General features: G+C 37.6%; 1 protein-coding gene across 2 annotated transcripts in view; it reads right to left on the minus strand.

Moving 5' to 3' along the window:
• TYR (tyrosinase) overlaps positions 1 to 16,943 on the minus strand; it is a 111,922-nt gene extending 94,979 nt beyond the window's left edge. Inside the window, exons 1-3 of one of the 2 annotated variants that reach the window (XM_047823717.1) lie at positions 16,125 to 16,943; positions 13,062 to 13,063; positions 6,410 to 6,513 (exon numbers count right to left, since the gene is read on the minus strand). In XM_047823717.1, coding sequence (XP_047679673.1) covers positions 6,410 to 6,513; positions 13,062 to 13,063; positions 16,125 to 16,943 — 925 coding nt within the window. Of the gene's footprint in view, positions 1 to 6,409; positions 6,627 to 13,061; positions 13,064 to 16,124 lie in introns of both variants that reach the window. The other variant, XM_047823716.1, reaches the window with a different exon arrangement.
• Positions 16,944 to 17,754: the final 811 nt, after the last annotated feature.

Consider the following 17,754-nt stretch of genomic DNA (forward strand, 5'->3'; position numbering starts at 1 on the left):
TTAGATAGTAAGCTCCTTGAGGTCAGAAACTATGTAATTGTCATCTTTGCATGTCTTTGTATGTTCATAATTTACTATAGTACCAGGATCATAGAGGGCTCTTTAAATGGAATAAAACTAGGTTTTTTCCATCAACCTGGAACTTTTTTTCTCCCACATGTGGTAGGTTAGTCCTTGTCTTTGAATAGCCACATAAGGATATTGTCATAGTGGCATCTCAGCACAGTATGGGATGTTGGAGTGAATACACAGAGAGTTGTCTTTCATCTGTACATTTCCATGATCCTAAGTTGTGCTTAGGGTTGTGAACACAACTTTAAGTTAGAATTGTTTCTTGTTCTTACGCCTTCCTCTCTTTTGGGTAACAGGAGCTGTCCTTTCCCTTGTCCCCTTGTTTTTGGGAATCCCCTGAAAAGCTATTTATCTCAAGAAATGCTATCTCTGGGTCTATATCAACAATATTTTCCCACTTTCTCCCTGTTTATTTTTCTACTACATCTAGCTCATCATGACCTATTTTCTCAGGAGTCAGTCTATATTTAGTTTCTAAGCTGATTGTCAGAAAAACTAATCAGTGATAACTGAGTTGTCAACAACTAATCCAAGTTTAACATAATTAATTATGGCTGCCATTTTTTGAAGAAATATCATAAGTTCCTTACATGTATTTTATCATTATCCTTACACAAACCCCATACATTATTATTCATAACTACATTTTAAAGATGATAAAACTAAAGCCCAGAAGTAAAATAACTTATTCAAAATAGTATGTCTAGGAAGTGGTGGGGTTTGAATCAAATTCCAGTCAGTTTGATTGCTTTTAACCACTTTGCTAAACTGTTGGTTCTCCTTTAGCCCCCAACACACATACCACTGCCAGTTTTGCATTAGCAGTATTATGAACCTTGAAGTACAAGACACGATGGGCAGATATTTGGACATGAGAAGATCCTTCTTTGAATCTAATAGTCCATATAGCATGGGGACGAACTTTTTAGCTAAATCTGAAGACTGCCTTTTATAATGCAGTCTTATTTGTCTTTGCTTTTTCTAGGAACATGAATCTCTTTTACACAATTCACAAGTGGTTCATTTTCAATATTTATTTCACCACTTATATCTAGGAAGAAAGCTGAGGTAACATAAACTACTTCAGTAGTTGAAAACACAACAGTTCCTCCATCCCAGGACTGGCTGCAAGAATTTGTTCAATGGGATGGAAATTACACACATCTCAAAAAGCTAATAATAATCAAAGGGCAGCAATAACCATGGGGTTCAGTAAAAACCAACAATTCCATCCACCCGTGTTTACTGACAGAGCAGAATGCAGTAGTTGTCTTTGCTCCTGCTTCTCCAGTCCTGTTCTCCTCACAGCCATACTCACTTGAGCTCCAGTCCTGCTCTCCTCATACTCACTTGAGCACTCCTTGAAAGCCCAGACATCCCACATCCTTCCCTATCCTGGTTTCAAAATGTGTCCAGTGAGCAAAACTTATTCCCAGATCTGTTTCTTATATCCTTGCCCACTGAAAGTAACCATTGTTTCTAAAGAAATATGACTGATTCTAAGCCTGAGGGAGTATGGTACAAGATGATTCTAGAATACATTTCTATACCAGAAAGAAAGAAAATGCCAAAAACAATAGTGGGGATGTGAAACAGAGGCATAAGAGCCAGCTTAAGGCGTGCCCATGGGTGAAATCTGGGACCATTTGAGCATAGAGATAATTATGCACCTTAATTAATTATGTATTATTGAAAACAAATTGAAAGTCTTTACTTCATACCATAGATATATTGATATCAGTATACAGTTGATAGATAGGAAAGAAAAGGAAGGAGGAAGGAAAGAAGGAAGGGAAGAAGTGAGGAAAAAAGGGGGGCTCTTGCTAACAGTAGAATCCTAAGTGCTGACTAATAAATGTAAAGGGAGTGCTGAAGTTGGAAAGTCATCATTTTGTAACCATCAATGGAGGGTAACTTCAGGAGAAAGCAGAATATTTGCATTATATTAAAAATGTCCCCATGTAGTCAATTTATTATATTGAAAGAGAAAAATTAGTAATTATAGAGTGGAGAAATTGGACCACACCTGGAGCAGATGATCAAATTAATATCACCATTGTGAGACAGATGGTTGCCCTGTGCCTCCAGATGTGACACCCTCTTAGAAAGATGCAAAGTCACCTTTGTAGAATTCTGGATAATAATGTATTTCCTGTATCCAATCATGAGGAAATATAAGACAAACTCAAAACAAGGAAATTTTATTTAAAAATTGAGGAAGGGACTGCATTCCCCCCAAATGTCAATCGTATTAAAAAAATCTGTAGAAAATATTTCAAAGTGAAGGCTAAGGAGACATGACAACCTAAATGTTAACTGCCCCTACACTGGATCTTGTTACAGAGAAAAAAAATTTCTGTAAAGGATATTATTAGGCCTATTGAAAAAAAATTGGAAACATTAGATTAGAATGAAGCATTATATAAATATAGAATTTACTAAAGTTAATAACTGGTCTGTGGCTATGTAAGAGAATATTCCTACTCTATGGAAAAATACACTGAAAAATCCAGGGGTAAAGTGTTCTAATTTATACAACTCACCTTCAAGTGGTTGAGATTGGGAGAGAGAGAAAGAAAACAAGATATAATGTAAACAGTAAGTGCATATAAGTATATGTGTGTCTTTTGTACTGTTTTATTGCTGTAATTTTTCTGTAGGCTTAAAATTATTTCTGAATAAAAGTTTAAAGAAAAGAGTAAAAAAAAATGTGCCCTTGATCAGGGAACATCTTTGCTGATAGCTCAGATCAACATTTTCTAAGATTTTCCCACTGGTATGTTGGCAACATACAATGTGGATAAATAACTAAGTGGTAGGTTATGCAATCTGAAGTGCCTTAGGTTTTATTTTTGTACTCAGTTATCAACTTATCAAACACCTATTATGCGCCAGATAACGTGCTATGATATGCTTTTTTTCTCCTCCTCAAGAAAGCATACTAGACTAGATGTGAAAGAGAATAAAATACTGCAAAAAATAAAATAATTCACAACCATAATTTATTAATAGCAGCAAATTCTTTGTGTAAACCTGATGTTCTGCACTTACCTCTGTGCATTAGAAACTCATTTAGAAGCCACTATCTGAATTGACACAGCTCAAGCCACTTTCTTTTTCAGACTTGAGACCCAGAAAAGTTTCACTCCCCTACCTTATTTCTGGGACCAGCCCATGTTCCTTAGTGACAAAGTTCCATGCTTTCTCACTGCTAGGAAATCTGCCTGAAAAATGTATAAAGTACCTCTGTTCCCTTAAGGATGCAGCCTGACTATGCAGTGTCATTAAGACAGAATTTGTAGTTTTGATTTGTATTTCCCTGATGATAAGCGATGTTGAGCATTTTTTCATGGGTTGGTTGGCCATCTGGATGTCTTCTTTGGAGAAGTGTCTATTCATGTCTTTTGCCCATTTCTTCAGTAGATTGTTTTTTGGGTGTTGAGTTTGATAAATTCTTTATAGATTTTGGATACTAACCCTTTATCTGATATGTCATTTGCAAATATCTTCTCCCATTCCATCGGTTGCCTTTCATCATCAGGGAAATACAAATCAAAACCACAATGAGATACCACCTCACACCTGTCAGAATGGCTAACATTAACAACTCCGGTAACAACAGATATTGTCAAGGATGCGGAGAAAGAGGATCTCTTTTGCACTGCTTGATGGGAATGGAAACTGGTTCAGCCACTCTGGAAAACAGTATGGAGTTTCCTCAAAAAATTAAAAATAGAACTACTCTGCGATCCAGCAGTTGCACTACTAAGTATTTATCCAAGGGATACAGGTTGCTGTTTCGAAGGGGCACAAGCACCCCAGTGTTTATAGCAACACTATCAACAATAGCCAAAGTATGGAAAGAGTCCAAATGTCCATTGATGGATGAGTGGTTAAAGAAGATGTGGTAATATATATACAATGGAGTATAACTCGGCAATCAAAAAGAATGAAATCTTGCCATTTACAACAATGTGGATGGAATTAGAGGGTATTATGCTAAGCAAAATCAGTCAGTCAGAGAAAGACAAATAGATGACTTCACTCATATGAGGACTGTAAGATACAGAACGATGAATATAAGGGAAGGGAAGCAAAAATAATATAAAAGCAGGGAGGGAGATGAAACATAAGAGACTCTTCAATATGGAAAATAAACAGAGGGTTACTGGAAGGGCTGTGGGGGGATGAGCTAAATGGGTAAGGGGCATTAAGGAATCTATGCCTGAAATTATTGTTGCACTATATGCTAACTAACTTGGATGTAAATTTAAAAAAGAAAAAAGAAAAAAAAAATTTGTAGTCCTGTTGTTAACCTCTGGCAAAGTCCAATGGGGCACCCAATCCTCCCAAATGGTGACGCCAACTTGTGTGTGAAACTTTGTCCCTTGTGTGTACCCCTTTGTCTCAGCATATAGTCTCTTAGACACCTTGGAACCATGCACTGCCTTCTTATATTATTGAAGGTACAGCTTGATATGTTTATGGCTCACCCTCAAGAAACTCTCAATCCACTCTGGGTCATCAGAATACAATGGAAAGGACTCTGGGATCTTGGCACTTGACAATTTTCAGAACAGGTTTAGCTCTGTCACTTAATGAATGAGTGGTTATAGCCAAGTCATATAAAATCTCTAGTCCTGTTTCCTCTCTTTAAACTAGAAATAATGGTGCTATCTTCCTCAGAGGATGGTTGTAAGAAGTGAGATAGTGCTATACAAAATGTTTGACATGGTGCCTTGAAAATAGTGATTAGAAGGAAAATGTTAATCATTAATATTACTTTTGGAAGATAAACATAATTTTTATTTTAATGGCTAGAAGCAGAATTCCTCTTTAGGGTGATATACTTCTTGTTTAAATTGCTTCTTGGGGAGAGCAAGGCCCTGAGGTTGTGGATTAGAAGGAAACAAGGATATGAAAGACACAGTAAAATTATTCTGTATAGTTGAGCAACAGAAGTTGGATAAAACAACAATTACAATGACAAGAAAATAAGACAAAAAGGTTAAGACAAGGGACGCCTGGGTGGCTTAGTAGGTTAAGCACCTGACTCGATTTCAGCTCAGCTCATGATCTCAGGATTGTGAGATCGAACCCTATGTTAGGCTTCACACTGAGTATGGTGCCTGCTTAAGATTCTCCCTCTCCGTTTCTCTCTCTGTGCCCCTCCCCCACTTATTCTCCTTCTCTCTCTTTCTCTCTCTCTCTCTCAAAAAAATAACTTAAAAAAGTTAAAAGTAAAGAAAGGAGAGAAAGATTTATTTACATGGTAGTGTGCCAAAGAGTTTTTTAAGAGGTGGACTGTTTAATGTTGAGTTGTCAACATTGCTACAAGTTGGCCACCTGTCTTCCCAAAACTCCTATTAAATCTATGACTTAAGTGAATGTTCCTGGCTGGTTAGTTGGTTTTTGTTTGTTTTTTATAGTTTGTTTCCATAATGCATATTGAAGTGAAAAAAGTGGGTTTCATGACTGGGACAGCATTGAGCAGAGAGGAATGAAAAAGTGCTGAAGGAAAGAGCAAGCAAGACTGAGAACCTTGTAGGAGAAGCACCTAGAAGAGCCTCTGAGAAGGAATCTCTGACAAAGTACAAAAATTTTAAGGGGTAATGGGATGGCGACTTAACCTGACATATAGGTTTTATCCTTATTAGAGGTAAGAGAATGGACTTGCCTCAACGAGCCTCATTCCTAAAGTATTTTAAAGTAGATAAAATACTAAGACTTGCAAAATATGATAGATCCACAGTCTTTTATCTATAATTCCAAAATACAAAATGGTCTGACAATGTTTCGTTTAGCACCAATACTCTGTTAGTGAAGAAACTTGACCTTAGTCACCCTGAGGCTGCCAACCATCTTTCTTTATTGCCATGGTGGGTGTATTCTTACATCTCGCTGAAGAGTTATATGTGTTGGATTATGGTGTGTTGCTCAGACTCTGTGAGGATTATTGGCCACATAGGCAATATGCCAATTTCCTTATTCAGAAAATTCTGCCTTCTTGGGGCGCCTGGGTGGCGCAGTCGGTTAAGCGTCCGACTTCAGCCAGGTCACGATCTCGCGGTCCGTGAGTTAGAGCCCCGCGTCAGGCTCTGGGCTGATGGCTCAGAGCCTGGAGCCTGTTTCCGATTCTGTGTCTCCCTCTCTCTCTGCCCCTCCCCCGTTCATGCTCTGTCTCTCTCTGTCCCAAAAATAAATAAATGTTGAAAAAAAAAAAAAAAGAAAATTCTGCCTTCTTAAACATATCTGGGACCAGGGTTTTGGATAAGAGATTCTAAACATGATTCAGAAAAACAGAAGAAATTTTAAATGAGTGATAAAAGGGAGTTACCTTCCAGTGTATTCCTAAAGCTGAAATTGGCAGCTTTATCCATGGAATCCGACTCATATTGTGTCAGACTTAGGCAAAATTCCACATCAGCAGAGGAGGGGAGCCTCGGGGTCCTGGCTTTGTCGTGGTTTCCGGGATTGCGCAGTAATGGTCCCTCTGGAGTTCCATCACATAAAGCCTGATGGCTATTGTACTCCTCCAATCGGGTACAGATGATCTACACAAAAACCTTTATGTTAAAGGAGTTGTGGCTAGAGATTATCATCAAGAGGTTCATATTTTTAAGTAAACTGTTGACAGGCATCTGGGTGGCTCAGTCAGTTAAGCGTCTGACTTCAGCTCAGGTCATGATCTCACAGTTTGTGGCTTCGAGCCCCTCATAGGGCTCTGTGCTGACATCTCAGAGTCTGGACCCTGCTTTAGATTCTGTGTCTCCCTCTCTCTCTGTCCCTCCACTGCCCACACTGTGTGTGTGTCTCTCTCTCAAAAATAAATAAACATTAAAAAAATTAAACTGTTGAAGGAAGCAGCCCATCTGAGGGTTGCAGGGCTGTGTAAGCAGTGAAAGTTAAAATCTAGAACAGACTTCTAGTCTTGCATCTAATTAAGAAAATGAGTCAAATTTCCTATGTCTCATCTGTAAAATGGGATACTAATAACTACTGCATATAATTTTGTCAAATATTTATTTGATGAGAAAATTATTTTGACAAACATCTGTTAATCATCCATTGTGTGGCTTTGCCAGTTGTGTGCCCATGAAGCTAGCCCTGGTACTGAGTCACATCTGTGCCATAACTTGTTTTCTATGTTTATACGTCTTCTCTTTTGGCTCTAACAAGTTTCATGGCTTACATGGCAGATACATGATAAGAACTCCCTACTTCTTATCTCTGCTTCAAAACCACTACTCTGAACTCTGAACTTTGTTTATCCATCTTGGACTTTTTATTTCAGTGTTATCTCACACATATCTCAAATGGAACATTTAAAATCCAAAAATCTGTTCCTCTCTCTACGTTTCTTATCACACCAACCATCCTGCTGCTCAAACCAGAAGCCCGTGAATCATAATTTTTAACCTGGAGAGTAACTGGTGAGTTTTCATTTGTATTTTATTCTCTTATGTCTTTCACATTGAGATTATTAACCAATTATTTCAATTCTACCTCTAGAATATAGCTTGAATATGGGAATTGCTCTTCAATTTGCTTACAAATTGTGTGATCTGACTGCCAAAGTCAGATTGGCTACCCTTCTCTGGGCATTACTTGGGCTTCTCCATGCTGTGACTTTGTTCATGCCTAAGCACACTCACTCCTTGCCATGGGTCTGGTGTCTGACCTCATCCTCAAGGCTGAGGCAATATTACAGAAAAAAACAGACATGAGGCACCTGGGTGGCTCAGTCAGTTAAGCGTCCAATTCCTGATTTTGGCTCAGGTCATCATCTCATGGTTAGTGAGTTTGAGCCCCAGATAGGGTTCTGCATTGACAGTGCAGAGCTTGCTTGGGATTCTCTCTCTCTCGCTCTCTCTCTTTCTCTCCCTCTCTCTGTCCCTCCCCTGCTCATGCTTTCTCTCTCTCTCTCTCAACATAAATAAAACTTCAAAAATAAAAAAAAAAGAAGAAAGACACTGTCAACCCTGACTTCAAAAGAATTCAAAAGAATCTGACTCTTGGGGCTCCTGGGTGGCTCAGTTGGTTAAGTGTCTGACTTCGGCTCAGGTCATGATCTCATGGTTTGTGATTGTGAGTTTGAGCCCCACGTCGGTCTTTGTGCTGACAGCTCAGAGCCTGGAGCCTGCTTCTAATTCTGTGTCTCCCTCTCTCTCTGTCCCTCCCTCACTTGTGCTCTGTCTCTATCAAAAATAAATAAATGTAAAAAAATAAAATAAAAGAATCTGACTCTAAATATGAATAATTTTTATGAATCCTTCATTGAATTATTTTGTGTATAGTTTCATTTATATCTAGGCAGAAAAATAAGCTATGATAAAAAATAATTCACTAAATAAGTTAAAAGGTGCTCTTTCAGTATAAATGTAAAATAAAAATTCTAAATGATTAAAAATATCACATCATAATTTAATAGGCATTTATTTTTTTGTCTCAATACCATATAAATTATTCATCTTAAAATCATTGATGCCTTAGATTTGGTGAGAGCAATGAACTAAATGGCAAGATATCAATCCTAATCCAAAACAAACATGAAGGAGAAACCACCCTGCCATCACTGATGGTTCATAACAAGCACATCCTTCCACAGGATGCCTGTGCCCACTGAGTAGGTAAGATTATTTGCCAAATTTAGACTCCATTTACTTTACACTCCCTTAGTAAACAATATCATCTCCTTTAGAAAATGTGATCTCCACGAGGACAACTTTATTATTGTTGTCTTTATCATTATTAATCACACAACCTAGAATAGAGGCTCAATAAATTTGATGGATGAATAAACAAATCAATGGATGAACCAATGAATCTTCAACTACACACATGTTAAACACCCTTTTACCCTCGTTCTGTTGATACTGACCTCTGCCCTAGAAGATATTTTTTTAAATATATCATTTTTATTAAGTGTGTATTTGGCCCTATTATGTTCCACACCGTGAGGAAGGCATCTCTGTGTACATTTTTAAAACTTCACACATGTACTTCATAGATTTATATGATTTTATCCCTACTTTAATGATGAGGAAGCTGAGTCTAAGTGTGGGAGAGTACAAAAGTAGCATCTAAAATCCTGTCTTATGGGGCACCTGGGTGGCTCAGACAGCTGGGTGACCAACTCTCGATTTTGGCTTAGGCCTGTAGTCTCATGGTTTGTGAGACTGAGCCCTGCGGAGCCTGATGCAGGCAATATTTTAGAAGTGAAAAGCCTTCCTGGTCACTTGTTTGCACCACAGTTAAAAATAATCAAGACAGTCAGTCTCCTGCTCCAGTGAGCTTGCAATCTATAGAAACGTAAAGGCAAATTAAACTACCATGAGCTAGAACTGAAGGAGCCATGCCTCCTAGGAATGGCTGCTACTGTGTTAAATAGAGACACTTCAAGAAGCTTTTAATTTTTGGTTACTAAGACATCACTTATGAATTGAAGCGTTATATGTTGGAAAATAATTGGACTCCAAAGTTAGGTAGGTAGGGGCTTCAGTTCTGGCTCTGCTGCTTACTAGCAATGTGTCAATGAGCATGTTATTTAGACTTGCTAATTTTCTCAACTGTAACATGAAATCATACTAAATGTAACAGGAAATAAAAATATATAACATATTAATGTATAATTCATATATATTATATTAATAATGGAATAAAATAATAATAGGAAGCAGCAGGTTTTTTTACCCAGAAAATGTCAGCTTCTGGTTTTCCTCACACTTTACAACATTCCTCAATCCTTTTATCCACGCATAATTGAGAAATAGATCTGTTGGGTAACTTGTCTAAGGTCTTATGATATTTAGAGCCAGAGCTAGAACATTAATCCACAGTCCTGATTCCAAATTTATATATCCACTACATTTATTACTGCCTGTAAGTGGTTTAGGAGTGGTTGACTAAAGCTAACTTAACTTTTGCATTGATTATAATATATTGCATTCCTTTATAATGTTGATTAGACATCACGGCAGGTACATAAACAAAATCATATACATCCATGTTTGAATAATAAACCATCTCAGGATATTTTCAAAAGATCCTACTGCCTCAAGGACTCCTACAGCTGACTCGTTTAAATTAGAGAGGTTTGAATGGAACTATTTTTGCTGAAATGCCAACTGTCAAGTGACTAAGTGCTCAGATGACTGGATGTATTAGTAATGAGGAAATCTACCCTGGTTCCAGAAATAATTTGAAAAACTTAATCCCAAATTATCATCTTTATATTTGATACAGGAGGAGAGGCAGGGAGGAGAAACTGTTAGCACAATGGTTAGGATCATGGAGATTATAGTCAGACATGCTTTCCAATATTGACTATTATTAGCTACATGACCTTGTGCAAATTACTTAAGCTCTCTGAGTATTATGGTTTTTCATCTGCACATGGAGATTATTACAACTTTTTAGGAAGGATCAAATAATTTAACATATGCAAAGCACTAAGTATATAGTTTCAGGTACAGAGTGTTTAATGACAGCTCTTATATTATTATTGAACACAAGACCGTTGGGTAGGCCCCAAATTGTTTTTAACTGTGGTTCTATAACACTTACTGAATATTCATTGTTGTAATAACTAACATGGATATATCATATAAATATATAATAATAATTACCACACGTGGAACTCAAAGAATACGTCAGATACTGAACCAGTCATTTTACATGAACAGATTCCACTGAATCCCTCTACCATAATGCTTTACGATATATTCTTCTTTTTTTTTTTTTTTTGAGAGAGAGAGGTCACAAGTGACAAAAGGGAAGAGAGAGAGAGAGAGGGAGACAGAGAATCCCACAAGGGGCAGAGAAAGAGAAGCGGGGCTCACCCAAAGCAGGGCTTGAGCTCATGAACTGTGAGATCATGACCTGAGTCGAAGTCCGATGCTTAACTGACTGAGCCACCCAGGCGCCCCAAGATGTATTATTCTAATTTTAAAGAAAAAAAGGTCCTAGAATAATTAAGTAACTTTTCCATGATCTTGTAGCTGAGATACAAAAGTAACAAAACCCTATTTTGCTTTCTGTTGAGAAAAGCCAATGGTCAAAGACTCTAAATAACTTGTGCAACATCATCTAGTAAGTGGCAGAGGCAGAGTCTGATAAGTGGCAGAGATCCTCTGATGAGGAACTTGTTCTTTTTCTATTTCAACACAGGTGATTGGTAGCATATGATGGGGGAAAAATCAAGTGTCCCAAGTCAAATGAAAAAAGAGAGACAGAAAGAACAAACAGAACAAACAGATTCATGGAGGTGAATCTAGTGTTCTCTTAAACTTAAATAAATAGCAATAAACTATCAGTTATTAAAAGCTTTCAGCAGCAAAGATTCTATTAGGGCATTAGAGGTTTATGGGGGTGGGGGGGGGAGAAAGTAAACCATATGACATTCCACAGAATCTTTTCCATAAAGAAAAAAGAGAAGCTGTTATTTCACTGAGCTGTTGCCATGGTTACCTAAAACCCATGACTCTCTGCTGAAATGTGACTTATTTTTTTTTTCTTCCCACTGTTTCCTTCCATGTGATGTGCTTTTCACCTGATGAGTGAATTCCCTGGCCACATTTCACTCGCATTTATCGTCTAGGAAATATTTGGTTTTTCTCTGTATTTTGATACATCATGACAGTTATTCCTGATCTACCTTTCGTTTTTTATGGCTGGTCTATCTGCTGCTTGCCTAACATTGGATCTAATTGTGCTGAGCACAGGCATTTATACTTTAATGTTATTAAGGAACCCCCCTATCCCCAAATATATTGGACTGTTTTAGCTGATGACAAACATGCTTTTACATTAAAAGCTCTTGTCATTAAAGAAATAAATGAAAAAAATACATATACACAAAAGACATAAATTCTGAATATAAGAAAAATAATTTTCTAAAAATAATAACAATAATTAATATATTATTTTATGTAATGGGAAACTCAATCTCACTTAAATAATACTCTGTAACTTGCTTGATCTCCTCTATTGTATGATCTTTCTTCTTCTTTTTTTTTTTTCATGAATGCATATAAACATACATACAGAAGCCCAGAAAGAACTACATAAAATGTTTTATTCTACACTTTGAGTGAATCACTGCTTATTTTGCATTGTTGTGTCCTTGACCTTGATGATCCAGTGCTATAAAGAAGTATGGTCTAAGGTTCTAGAAATCCAGGCATGCAGAGTTTAATTTTTAATCCATGTTATTTTTAGAGCTAACATTTCTATGACTTTTAATTTTGTTCAACATACATTTTTAAAGTCCGTTTTATGTATATATCATGGTTCTGGGCTCTGTGGATACAAAAGTAAATTAGAAATGGTCTCTACCTTTGGAGCCGCAGACAGTATGGTAGACAAAGACAGGTTTGAAAACCATTCCATGTACTGAAAAGTTATAGATACTATAATAGAAATCTGTACCAAGTGTAATGTAGCACAAAGGAGTGAGGGTAAATTCTACCTGAGTAAGGGATGTGGATCAGTAAAAATGTAATGGAATATTTCTATCATAGCATAAATGAAAAGGACTACAGAATAGCTGCCCCATTTGTCTGTGCAACTCAATTTTAAGGAAGAACAAGTAACTACAAGTCAAATTTTATATCCATAAATTATTGGTTTAATTGATTTCTTCTAGCCTAAATGGCTCCTTATTAACAGGAGAAATAGCATTGGAGTCAGAGTCACCAGGTTTCAATCCTCACCTGTGTGACCTTGTATAAATCATACCTTTTTGGGCATCTCTCTGTCCTCCTTTATAAAGTAAGGACACTATGGTACACACCACTGAGTGTCTCTTAGCTCACAGTTAATAAATGCTATGAATTTCTAAAGCCTCTATTTTTATATTGTAAAATATATCTGAAATTGAGGGAAAATGGAGGCTTTGCATGAAAGGGGCCATCAGTCTATTTAATTTTGAAGGTCTCCATGAATTCACTGAATCTGGAAGCTATTTGATTCTCCAAACAAAGTAGTACTTCTTGATTTGAGTGTACAATTCCAGCAAAAACATTTAAACTAGTGATGTGTTTATTACAAAACCTGTTTGTAAAGTGAAATAGATACCAAAACAATTTCAAGATTAATTAAGTCAGTGATTCTCAATGATGGTTGCATATTAGAATCACAAGAGATGGTTTTAGGGGCACCAGGGTGGCTCAGTTGCTTGAGTCTAACTCTTGATTTTGGCTCACATCATGATCTGAGAATCGTGAGATCAAGCCCCCTATTGGGCTCCACACTGGGCGTGGAGTACACTTAAGATTCTCTCTCTCTCTCTCTCTCTCTCTCTCTCTCTCTCTCCCTCTGCCCCTCTTCCCAGATCTCTCTTTCTAAAATTAAAAATAAGGGCTGCCTGAGTGGCTCAGTCAGTTGAGTGTCTGACTTCAGCTCAGGTCATTATCGCACGGTTCTTGGATTACAGCCCTGCATTGGGCTCTGTGCTGACATCTCAGAGCCCAGAGCCTGCTTCATATTCCATGCCTCCCTCTCTCTCTGCCCCTTCCCTGCTCATGCTCTGTGTCTGTCTTTCAAAAACTAAAATAAAGTGTTAAATAAAATTAATAATAATAATAATAATAATAATAATAATAATAAAATAAATAAAAAACAAATGAGAGAAAGTTTTAAAAATACAGATGCTTCAACTTCACAGTAGACTACTTGAAGAGGATTTTCCAGCAGAAATTAGGTGGGTGGATCCATGAAATTTATTTAAGCTCCCTAAGTGATTTAGATACTAAGAACTGCATTAAATTGATATAAACAACTGATCTTCATTTTTAAAGGATGGTAACCAGAGAGACTATGAGAAAAAATGGAAATGGTGACTGTCACCTCACACAGTGACACTACTCAGCAGTAGGCAGATACAAATGTTCTTGCATTTCCTTTTTTTTTTTTCTAGAAACAGACACATTCTTTTTTTTTAATGTTTATTTTGAGAGGAAGGGAGCACGAGTTGGGGAGGGGCAGAGTAAGAAGGGGAGAGAGACAGAATCCCAAGCAGGCTCCACACTGTCAGTACAGAGCCTGGTGCGGGACTCCATCTCATGAACCATGAGATCATGACCGGAGATGAAATCAAGAGTCAGACTCTTAATTTTTAATTTAGACCCTTCCTTTTTAATTTAAACTATCATTTGATTGTTTTTCTTCAATGGTCTTTGTTCACTCTATTTCCAAATTTTGTTTTTAACACCAACTACTACACAGCAGTTTATAGAATAATATTGAACCTAATGTAATAATTTCAGTCCAGTGTTTACCCACTAGACCCAAAAAGTTTTATTTAGAAATAAAATTGGCCACAATTATAAAGAAAAAAGGGGAGGGTAAGGACTTTCTGCTCAATAATAAATGATTAGGAAAAAAAAAAGCAAATATATTGCTAGTAATACCAAGTAGCATATATCTCCTATAATAAAATATCAATTAGTATCTATCTATTAAGCTTCGGTGTGGATGTTGTCACATTTTTGGTAATTTAGATAAGACACCAGCCTTTCTGGGTCAAGTGAAACTGTACAGGTAAGGAAAGCATTATAAATGACTGAAAATCCCTATCCTAACTTAGTAGTATTTTAAGCAGTAACAGGATGAGAGTGTTAGATGAGAGGTTTGCATTTTATAGATTAAGGTAGGAGATCCAAAGGCTTATTGAAATAGGTTTTTTTCAGGCTCATCTTTTTCCAGCCTTTTCTGAAAAAAACACTCATTACTCTTGGTAAATACTTGGCATTAGTCATACCAGATATTACACCATGACCAATGTTCAATGAGCTTCAATAGACTACATTTGGAAGGTGTGTGAACTTAGTGGGAAGGGGAGGAAGCCATTCATATATCAAGTCTGTAGAGTGCAAGATGTGGATGCCAGATTCTTCCCATCTCATTTAAACATTGGGCTTAATGCCATAAAGCACTGCTAGTCAAAATTCTATATTAGAAATGTTTGGAATAAAGACAGAAAAGCATTCCTTTCACCTTATGGTTTTAAATTATTAAAAGCATATTTTTTGGGTCACATTTTGCCCCTAATCCAGAGTGAAAATTTTAGAACGGGAGAAATAGAAATTAAATTTCAAAATTTTAATTCCTTACCTTGTACCTCTAAAGTTTGAATATATTTAGGAAAAAAAGCAAATTTCTTCTGCAGCCTAACGAAAAAAAAAAAATGAAATGAGGTGGAATAAGCCAGATCCTTCAGTTAAAGACATCATAGCAGTCACGTCCTTGGGAATACTATAGGTAATCAGGCAGCCCAGCCTGACCTATCTCTGCTATTTCTTGGCTCTGCAATCTTGTACAAGTTACCTCTATACCTCAGTGTTTCAATCCTTAGACTGGAGAAAGGTTAGTAAAAGTATTAACTGAGTTACTACACAAAAAGTCTTGCAACGGGGCTTCACACATGCTAAATGAAAATGAACATTTTCATTACATACCTATTTGGGCCCCAGGGTCTTCATATACTTTTTAAAAAGATTTAATCTAAATAATATTCACCCAGTTTTCCTGATGATAATAATCACCATAGACATTTAGTCAATGATGCCTTCCCAAGAACCCTCTCCTGAAGATTCTGATCAATGGGTCTAAGGGTAAGACCAGGGATTTGTAATTTGTACACTGTATGAATTTTATTGTGAAGAAAATTTCAGAAACATTGACCTAGATCATTAACCTGCTTAATCATCTGAACATTCATCCATTCACTGAACAGATAATGAGCCCTTTCCACTTGTGAGGCACCAACCTAGGTACTGAGAGATACAGTGATGAGCCAAATACTATGTATTTATTAGAGCTTAGGAACCTGGTGGAGGATATTAGACAAATAGCCACACAAATATCTGTGTAATTACAATCGTGAAGTGTGCTGTAAAGGAAAAATACAAGGTATGCTGATAACTTTTAATAGAGGACCTTTTCTACTCTTGGCAGGAGAGATGCAGAGGAGCGTATATGAAGGCCTGCCTGCAGAAGCAATAGCTGAGGTTTTTTTTATGCTCTGATATTGTATGTCCAGGATGTCTTACCTGCCAAGAGGAGAAGAAGGATGCTGGGCTGAGTAAGTTCGGGTTTGCTGGGTTGCGCCCTCCCATGTACTCATCTGTGCAAATGTCACAGCTTTTAGCATCTCGCCAATCCCAATATGGAATAGTGAAGTTCTCATCCCCGGTCAGCTTCTGGATTTCTTGTTCCCACAGCAACAAGAAGAGTCTGTGCCAAGGCAGGAAACCTGGGGCTTCATGAGCAAAATCAATGTCTTTCCAGATTTCAGACCCTCCAAGCAGTGTGTCCCTTGACACATAGTAATGCATCCAGACGAAGAGGTCATAAACATTGATGTCATTAAACATGGGTGTAGATCCATTATTCATTTGGCCATAGGTGCCTATGGGGATGACATAGTCTGGGCTGATAGTATGCTTCGCTAAAGTGAGGTAGGCAAGAAATTTGTTCTTCTCTGGGACGCTCAAATCAAAGATGTTTCTTCTCACCAAAAGTCGCTTCTCTGTGCAGTTTGGTCCCCAAAAGCCAAACTTGCAATTTCCACAGTTGAATCCCATGAAGTTGCCAAAGCACTGGCAGGTCCGATTATAAAAGACGGAGGGCCAGGCCTCCCGGTCATCCATCCCCGTGAAGGGGTATTGAGGCCCGAGTGGAGCTTTGGACAGCGTGATGTCCTGACAGGCACCCCTGCCTGAGAGCTGGCCGCAGGGACTGCTGTCACCCGTCCACACTGGACAGCATTCCTTCTCCATCAGGCTCTTGGAGGAGGCACAGGCTCGAGGGAAATGGCCAGCGGAGGTCCGGAAACTCCACAGCAGGCAGCACAGAGCAGCCAGGAGCATGCTTACCCTCGTCCTCACGGATCTGTTTGAGCTGGTTAATTGAGCCACACACTTCTCTTTCCAGCTACCCCTACAGTGACTATCACATGTTTTGGCTAAGACCTATATAACACTAGTCCCACCTCCAGCATCAAACACTCTCCGTCTTTATCTTAAGCTTTCATCTTCTGAAAACCACATGACTAACTTTTCCCTGGAGTTGGCACGTATCCCACCAGTGGGACAGGCCTATGTTAAAGGGAGAAACACTTTTCACCATTAATAGTTTAACTCATATGGTTATAATAATAGAATAATAATCATGCCTGATCTAAGTAAACCTAGTTGGTTGACTGAAATTAGTGATGATTTGAATTTGAACATGAGAGGTGGTATCAGGAATAGAGCTTCTCTCATTAAGAAAGTTCAGGAAAGGTTAGAGATTATGGGGGCCAAGGTAGTTTCTCAGGGACCATAAATAGGCCACAACATTTGCAGAACTCAGCTCTGCAGAAAGAGATTCTTTTCAGAGCCTAGAGATTTTATTTCATCTCCAGTTATATTGCAGCTTATTTATTTTATACAAAGTATCTGAAGAAAAAAAAATCTTTCTGATTCACCTTCCTTATTATCTGATACAGTTGAGTACTTTCTAGTGATCTAGGCATTCATTTCCTAACCATTCCTAAGGATAGGCTAGGTGGGTGATCTGGTTTATTGTGGAGACTTCTACTAGCTAATATTCCAAAGGAAACTCTTTTTTTTTTTTTTAAATGCTGTAGCCATGTTGTTTCACCCATAAGTTCTAGAAATCAGAAATTGTTTTGATATT

Source organism: Prionailurus viverrinus, chromosome D1, assembly GCF_022837055.1.
Source record: "Prionailurus viverrinus isolate Anna chromosome D1, UM_Priviv_1.0, whole genome shotgun sequence".
NCBI classification, from domain to species: Eukaryota; Metazoa; Chordata; class Mammalia; order Carnivora; family Felidae; genus Prionailurus; species Prionailurus viverrinus.